The 8,642-nt window shown below is 40.3% G+C and overlaps 1 protein-coding gene across 1 annotated transcript in view; it reads right to left on the bottom strand.

Annotated features, from left to right (window-relative positions):
* Positions 1-330: 330 nt before the first annotated feature.
* Positions 331-8,642, bottom strand: part of rapgef4a (Rap guanine nucleotide exchange factor 4a) — a 30,330-nt gene continuing 22,018 nt past the window's right edge. Inside the window, exons 15-31 of the mRNA XM_062402424.1 lie at positions 7,901-8,016; positions 6,200-6,285; positions 5,804-5,882; positions 5,553-5,703; positions 4,998-5,086; positions 4,845-4,872; positions 4,676-4,754; positions 3,838-3,984; positions 3,067-3,164; positions 2,712-2,837; positions 2,380-2,558; positions 2,180-2,270; positions 2,053-2,103; positions 1,749-1,836; positions 1,260-1,324; positions 1,102-1,156; positions 331-975 (exon numbers count right to left, since the gene is read on the bottom strand). Coding sequence (XP_062258408.1) covers positions 848-975; positions 1,102-1,156; positions 1,260-1,324; positions 1,749-1,836; positions 2,053-2,103; positions 2,180-2,270; positions 2,380-2,558; positions 2,712-2,837; positions 3,067-3,164; positions 3,838-3,984; positions 4,676-4,754; positions 4,845-4,872; positions 4,998-5,086; positions 5,553-5,703; positions 5,804-5,882; positions 6,200-6,285; positions 7,901-8,016 — 1,656 coding nt within the window. The 3' untranslated portion in view covers positions 331-847. The remainder of the gene's footprint in view (positions 976-1,101; positions 1,157-1,259; positions 1,325-1,748; positions 1,837-2,052; positions 2,104-2,179; positions 2,271-2,379; positions 2,559-2,711; positions 2,838-3,066; positions 3,165-3,837; positions 3,985-4,675; positions 4,755-4,844; positions 4,873-4,997; positions 5,087-5,552; positions 5,704-5,803; positions 5,883-6,199; positions 6,286-7,900; positions 8,017-8,642) is intronic.

Below are 8,642 nucleotides of genomic sequence, written 5' to 3'. Positions count from 1 at the left end.
TCCTGGAAATGAATCATGACAACGCAGAACAGCGTTTATCATTGTCAGTTGAATTTGTACTCAGGATTATATTTCTCAAATATTTTTTAATTCACAAAAGCTGACTCAAATATATCATGAATGACAATTTAATTTCAGTTGTATTTGTCATGAGGATGCCTGGGACAGACCGTGAATCAAACTGGGCTTTTAACTAAAGTAAATCTGCCTCAGTAACTGTTTATTTCAATACGCTGGTTCTTGAGACCATGTTTATTATATAACAAGCTGTAAACTGATTTAATATATGATGTTTGAATTCAAATCAGGAACAACAATACAACAAACAAATACATCTAAAATATTTAATATTTGCAGATCACACAAGTTTTTTTTAGACATTCAGACACGAGAAATGTGCTCACATCGATAAAAATCATGACCACCGCATGCTGATGTCAAAATAAATATTTATACACAATTTACAACATAAATATGGTTTGATACAAAAGTTATGAAATAACAGCATCACATACTGTATGATGACATTTTACATAGTTTTCTTATGAATGAGATCCACCAAAGTTTTTTTTCCGACTGTCCCTCTTGTGTGAGTCGGAAATAATGGTGGTATCTGCAGCACAGTGATATGAGAGGTACTTCAGCGACAACAATCACTGTTGTTAGAATATTACAAATTAATGTAATAAAAAGGCTGAGCGAGTCAGGCAACTGCGTCTGAAACGATATCTCATGATGGGATATGACATAAGGTCCTCCAGGTGATGCCTGTACTGGAGTAAGTTCATCCCATGATGGCATGAAGGGAAGCAGCATGAGAGTGGAACATCTCTGTCCCTGAGTGGTTTCAAGACCGGCGAGGCTCAAGTTCATGGGAGAGCTGAGTTAGCGTCCGCTGGTTGTCGATCACGTTGAGCTGACGAACGTAAGTCCGAACCTCCGGGTGGGTCTTGCTGGCCAAAGGTGAACCTGGGCCTGATTAAATTGAGAATGCAGGTAATAACGAAAAAAAACATAAGGGCAATAAAAGTTTTTCTCTACAAATCAACAGAGATCTTTGAAGTCTCTATAAAATGATTTCGGTCAAATATTTCCACTTACTGAATGGCTGGCTCCTGCAGTGCCTCACTATCTTGACCGTGTTAGCGATCATTCGCTGAACAAGAAAGAGCAACAATCACATACCAGGAATTAACTGATGAATTACATGATAAAGACTTTCGCCCTTATATCAATATAATGCACCTCCCGAGACTCACCATTTTTTCAAAATTGACCAAATTGTCAATAAATGTCCTGTTGCCCTCGTGAGTAAAGGTCATGTCTGGAAAAGATTATGAAAGCAGTTAGAGCAAAGATGAAAAATAAAACTATCCTCTGTCAATTCAGCCATTCATAAAGACTTTATTTTCTTCCAATCAGGATTCAGCATAAACTTGGTTCATAGCCTTAAATGTGTGAATTTGAAGCACTTCTCTAATGCAGGATTCGTTGTGCTCCATATCCCAACCCTTTACTTATCAGCTCTAAAAGTTAATCATACTGAGACACACCCAGGAAATATTCACACCAAGTTTGATCAAAAATGTCCAATGTGTTGTTGAATTATTTTGCCAACATGCATTACAACTTAACCAATCACATACTGGATAAAACTGTCAATGTAGCATAAACACAGCAAAAACAAATTTGTTGCACTGGTCAAACTGATGTTACAATAAACAAGTCATATAATAAACGGCTCTAACCTTTGATCAGCAGTGGCATGAAGGGAATGATGGGAGGCTCCAGCTTGGCGACTGTCAGTCGGTATGCCCGGTGGTTCCTGGACGGGTCCTGTGGAAACAGTCACACTGTTGTGAGATCTGCCGTCGCTGCGATGAACAGATCCATTACAGACTTGGCCAAGGGTGACACTGCTATAGACCCACAGGGAGCAGCTGACAGTGCAATAATCCTCATGATTTGTTTATTGAGTGTTTGCTTCGACAAAAACAAGTCAACACACTTTGAGGTAAAAGAAAATGGTTTTAATAAGTTATTTTCGCTTACCATCAAGTTTTCAAATTCACAATAAAACTTCTTGAATTTGTTGGGAAGTTTCTGTGAACACATATGACGGCAGTTGTTAAGATTTTTGTCAGTTTGAAGAGATACAAACACAAATCTGAACACCCACCTCCCAGGTCTGACTGAGCCGGCTCACTGCAGGGTTACTCAGGCCCATAATGACGGCAAAGAAGGAGTTCAGGTTCCTGTACTCCTTACAGCTTTGACAGGAAACATGGAAAGATAAGAGAAGGAAGCGAATAAGTATAAACTGCATTCAACATCAATAAATTTAGTTAAATATTAAACAGGGACACAAGGTAAACTCACTGTGCAGCGATCTTGATGAACTTCTTGAGAAGCTGAACGCGCTTACTGAGCTGAGAACACAGACACATCTCTGAGATCACCCAGAACTGAATCTCATTAAACCTCCTCAGGAACAGATCCAGGTTCACAGTGGTTTTCTTCACATTTTGCCTCCCGAAGGTGTGGAATAGAAGCTCGAGCTGTGAGATACACACAATTATTCTCCTGTTATTCTTCTGATAAATAAAAAAGCAGATTAACTAAATAAAACAGGTCTACAATGCTGTGAACCTCATTGTAGACACCATACAATGAATCAGTTGTGACAAAGGTACATGGTCTCTCCGTTATACCTCATGCACACAGTGGAAGAGCTCCCAGTCATAAGAGGTCACATGATAAGCCACATCCTTAGAGCTCATCAACTCAAAGCCGGACTGTGAACCTGTCGATGGGCCGTACTGCTCAGGTAAAGGAGTCTGAAAAAAAAGGGGGAAACGCCATCTTATAATTGCAATCAAGTAATTAACTGTTTTTAAAATTCAGATAAATTAACAAAATCAGAAATATATAAAATCTGAAACATATGGTTTTGCAAATGTTGCGACAAAATACAAAGACAACTTTGAATGCTCAAAAGATTGAACATTGCAATTCAATTCAAGAATTAGCACATGACTATGATCTGAAAAAGAGGCGTTAACTCACTAAAGAATCCAACTGGTCCTGTCTGCAGGCGAACAGACGTCCATTTACGCTCAGAGTGGAGAAGACTGACACATCGTTGGGCTTGAAGATCACTTTCTCTGTCACATGAAAATATGAGACACAAAGGTTAAGAACAGATCTAGACTTGTAAGTGTTTTTTTATTGGTAATGTTGCTTGAATTTAATTTCATTGTATTATTAAAGTCCAAGAAAACTAAAGAGAATAACAGCCACGAAATATTAAAGTGATAAACTGAGGATTCTCTGATTCACGGCTGTGGGATGGTCAGTCATTGGTCATTGGATTAACTTGTGGGACTGTGCGTGTGTGATTTGTTATTTTGCTGTATAACACCTCCTTTAGACCATAATCATCAATCACAGTGTCGCTCCGGACGATCCAATCTAGGATTATAAACAAGTAATGACAATGGTAGTGAGAGCTACTGCATTTGTTTTATATTTGGTAGATGTTTGAGTTGTTATTTTATATTCTTATATTTCAAGGTCGGGCAGACAACTGTTCAGAGCACCCAGTGGAGCAGCACCTATGAGCTCAGCAACTATTTCATGGATCACCATGATATTTTGTACAAACATGCATGCTTCCGTTTTTTTTGACACCTCCTGTCCCAGTCAGCAAACTCGCTGCAAAACGCACCTTGTCTCTGACAAAATCAGCCGGGGGATTAATTAGTATTATAGCACCATGCTCGCTGCGGCTCACCCATTGTGAGGACTTGGTTAACACGTAGCTGCCACTGCTCTCACCTCCTGCCGAACTGAGGTTGACCAGGAGCAGGTCCTCCGCTGACCCCAGCTTGTCGACCACAGCACCGATAACCTCCCTGACTGAGGCGGCGACAGGGACCCGGATTGTGATGTAGGTATGATCGCAGCAGTAGACTTTGAACAGAACTGGAGAAATGAATCAGAGCAAATAAGAAGCAGTAAAATAAGTACTTTTTTGGATTAATATTCAGATATTTGACAACCTGGCAATCACAAGATAAATCTGAGGCATCAAAGGATGATTTGAAATATTAAATGAAACGTGATTATCTTTCAGAATTTTCTCTAATCTTAACTTTTCTTGTCAAATCCTTGATATAGTTCTCTACATCAAACAATACCCTTTGCTTCTGTAAAGGTACAATATAGAAAAGAGGTTAGAAATCTTTAACCTCTTTAAAAGTCTTTAGCTCAGGTTATGCAAACAGAAATCTCCATAAAAGCTGGTAAAGACAACAATGACTCGTTATTCATCAAGAAAATCCACATCAAACAAAGAAATCCTTTCTGCCAAAACTATTAACTTTGTACCATAATATGGCAGTCGTTTCAAGGTCCAATTTTTAAATAGATTAATCAACTAGATTTCAAGTGTCAGATTAATTAATTTAGTGTTGATTAGAAGGACCAATGGAAAAGCAATGATTCAATCAGAGTGAAAGTCAAGGTTGTTCACTTTGAGCTGAAAACGTCAATCTTCAAAAATACCCCCCCACTCCATCAGTATTGTCTGATGAAGACCAGTTTAGGTAAAGACAATGTTACATAATAGAAAAGGCCTGAACAGTCTGTGTGTGGAGACGCATTCTTTACTCACTTTCATCATGACTCTTAATGGGCTGACGCTTCTGAAGCTTCTCATTGCCCATGCCGAAGTGTCGCAGGAGGACTTTGTGCTGGGACAAAATTCAACACGTTTAAGTCAACAAGGAGTCACAATATAATAACTTTTTCTTTTAATTTGAAAAAGAAAGAGTCAGCTTTACCTTTTTCTGTGAGACTCTGGCTTCAGTGCTACAACATGCAAAAAGAGCCAAAGTCAAACCGTTAAAGTGACTTGTCTATATTATGAATATAAGCACTTTTGAAAGACAGAGCTTTATTTCACCTGAGTCTTTCCCACTGAGACACTAACTTACTTGTGCTTTACTGTTCTCTCCAGCTGTGTGAGCTGATCTCTGAGGGCTGGAATCACTTTGACGTCCTCAGACACGGCCACCAAGAAATCCTGCAAAACAAACATGAAAGTGCACTTCATAGAAAGTATAGATTATATTAACTACGTTAACAACTGTGTATACATCACACAATGTTGTCAACATTTAATAATAGAAACTCCTATTCTATGTTTTTAAACCCAAGCAATAGGAAGCATATCTCTACAAGTGACACCTGGAGCTCATCATATATATATAGATATACTTGTTTTTTTATTTGACACTATTTTAAAGCATAGCTCTTTTTTTAATAGTATAGTATTTTACACGAGTAATATCCCATTACACTCTCTGCAGCGAAATCACAGAATCACTATGTTCTGAGTTCCAACTTTTGTTATTTTACGTCCTGTAGTCTAAAACACAATTTTAATTTCAAAGAAGCATTTGTTTACTTTACATTGATACTCAAAGTGTATTTCCATCGATTTGTGTTGTGTTCAGTGGTTAAATCAGCATTCATATCTAGTGGCCGACCTGTAGGAAGGCCACTGACAGGTCCTCCTCCGGCAGCTGACCTCCATGTACAGCCGCCCACTGCATCACCAGGCGAATCACCCTGCGCTTGTTGTTCAGTGTGTAATCCAGCTTCTCCTGCTCAGAGCCCTGCAGGGCCTGGGCATGGTAGGTGCACCGCAGTCAAAGATCAAAACCATGTAACTATACAGCAGAGCAGCACGTTTATTTTCATCAGCACCAGAAAAGGACATTTATGTAGCAAAGGATATTGGGCCATCAGCACGGGACACAGTTGGCTGTTTGGAATGAAGACGCAGTGCATGAGCGCAAAGTCGTCCAGGGCCGAATCTGTGACAGAAAAAACAAAGGAGCTCACGTCAAACACCTGTGATGTAAGAGCAGATCAAACAGACCATGTCACCTCTGACAGGCAAATGAAAACCGTATGTATCCACACAAGCGAGAGTAATTAGATCAGCTCTGTGATGTGTGGCTAATTATGGAAGAGAACAAGCGGGTCAGTGCAGAGTAGGCGGAGGACAGAGCAGAGAATGAACATGCTGCATGGAAGACAACCACTCACAGTAAATGATCATCATTGTGATAGATTATTTTTAAAGGGCTCTAATCTGCCACGGTGAATGTTTCATAATGAGCTGTTTTACCTGACTCCGTGAACTGGGAATCCAATCGCATCATTTCAAGGAGGTGCTCCAAAATCTTCTCCGGTGTCCCCGACATCACCCTGTATCTGGACAGAGAAGTGCCCACCCTTCACTAATCAAGAAACACTGGCCCTCGAGGCTTAATGACACAACTGCGGCCCTCGATACGATTTGTGTTATGCTTGAACTTGCGTGTGTGTGTGATTGCTTCATTTGATAACAATCCTATTTACAATCACTGAGTTCTCGGCCACAGATTAAGAGGAGTCTGGGCTAAGTACTATCAGTGAAGCCCCAAAAGAAAAGAAAAAAAATACATGGGGATCTTCGCTTCGAGAATGAAAACAATCGAGCGACAATATTACATGATGGCAGACACACAAGCAACTCTGTGTCTCCCCCCCCACACACACACACACACTCACAGGGGAGAGCGTGGACTCTCATGTGTGAGGAGGGCAGCTGATTAGAGGGCGATCCCAAATGAGTCAGTCGTGTCAGTCGCTTCTGTCCAGAAAACACTTGTCGGCCGAAAACTGTGTATTCTCCAGGAAATAAGCTATTAACTACAGAGCTAGCTGTAATAGGAAACTCCTAATATTAACTTGTACGGTTCTGGATGTTAAAGGCCCCCCTGGACACCATTAATGGCCAGTCGAGATCTGTCCTAAACTCTTTGTGACCAAATTATTAGGATTCAAGTCTTAAGTAGGAATAAATAGGATTTAGTCACAGACGAGCTGTAGAAAGATTAAGATGCATTTATTAGTCCCAAACACATGCACAGACATGCAAAGGCACACTCATGCAGGTAGGGAAATTTAATCTCTGCTTTTGACCCATCTGGTGCAGGACACACAGAGCAGTGAGCGACCATGTACGGCGCTCGGGGAGCAGATGTTGGGGGAGTAAGGTGCCTTGCTCAGGGGCACTAGACAGGGTAGGGAGACTCTTGGATTTTTGGACAGATCAATCCAGGTTCGTCTTTTTGTTCTCCATGGAGTCGAACCAGAGACGAACCAGAGACCTTCTCTGCCCATAGTCCAAGTTTCTGCCACTAGACCACTGCCTCTCAAAAGTACTGGAGGACAGCCTAATGTATTGTTGACTGTGGTCTTTTGATGTTGGCAATGAGAAAAATATAGAATACTTAAACAATATCACCTGCAGTTTACCTGTTTTCTGATTCAGGACAGTTTTTGAAGATGTTGAAGTATGACATTTTTTTTTTAACCTTAAAAAGCAGCTTCAAAAGTTTGATGGTTCACTGACTTGGAAACAAGAGATTGTTTCCTGTTTCTTTCCCACACATCTGTTCTTGCTGTTTATAACTTCGGTGAATGGGTACAATCTCCTGTGAGAAGTGTAGAACTGAGTGATTGTCATAGCTTTAATAGTGAGAAATTTTAAAAGAGTAAAGCTGAACTTGTAGTTCAGTCCAAAAAAATCATTAAAAATCTGAGTTTATCTCCAATATTCAGCGAAGAAACTTGAAATTCCTAAAATTTCTGAAATACTAAACAGAAATTGGGGCATTTGTTGCAGCGGCAGCTATTCTGGTTTTGAAAGCCAGGAATCATGAGGAGTTGATAGGGTTTGTTTGTTCTCGACATGAAAACCAGTTTATCCCAACAGAATGAGTCACAATGTGTGGCTGCAGAGGGCGCTGTTTCTTCAGTAATGTGTGGACGGTACATTTACTTGTAATGGGAGGAGGAGGCTCCATGGACGGAGCTTCGACTGCTGGTGAGACTCTTCTCCAACACCAGAACGTCCTGACCATGCTCCTTTAGACGCACCGTGTTGGCCTCCACGTCCTTCACACAAACACACAATAAATTAAATACATTAAGCATTTTAATGTAAAGACCCATGATTATGTAGAATACACTGAAGGCTGTTCTGTCAGTTCTGTCTGATCCTGTGCATAAGATGCTGTCTCCTCCACAGCTGAGTGAAAATGAAGCATCATAAACTGGGCACAGTGTTTACACCATCACACAATCGTCTGGTACTTGCAGTGAGGTTTGACTCTGCTCTGTGAACCAGAACCAGTCGTAATGGTCCCTGCTGCAGAGACAGTGTCCTTAACACCAGGCCCCGGCCACAGAGCAAAGTGGAGGAGATTATCCAGTGCAGAGTCAACACACAACCACACTGACCTCAGGTTTACACAAAGCTCCTCACACTCTAATGGACTGCATTGTTTTGAGTCCTGATGCAGACTGAGAAACACATATAATAAGGAAACAACTGCAATTCAAGTCTGTTTAGTTAAAAAAAACAATCGCTGGAAGTTGTGTTTCTAGTAAGATATATTTCTTGTGACATTTTGTAATAAAGGGATGAAAGAACTTTAAATAAAAAAAATCTATATTTGATCAAGTATGTCTTCAAACAATGAACTAATGTTTCCATAGAAACCACTATGGAAACAATGTCA

Source organism: Platichthys flesus, chromosome 13, assembly GCF_949316205.1.
Source record: "Platichthys flesus chromosome 13, fPlaFle2.1, whole genome shotgun sequence".
Taxonomy (NCBI): Eukaryota; Metazoa; Chordata; class Actinopteri; order Pleuronectiformes; family Pleuronectidae; genus Platichthys; species Platichthys flesus.
The sequence above is the reverse complement of the archived record's forward strand: the minus strand, read 5'-3'. Positions and strand labels throughout refer to the sequence as shown.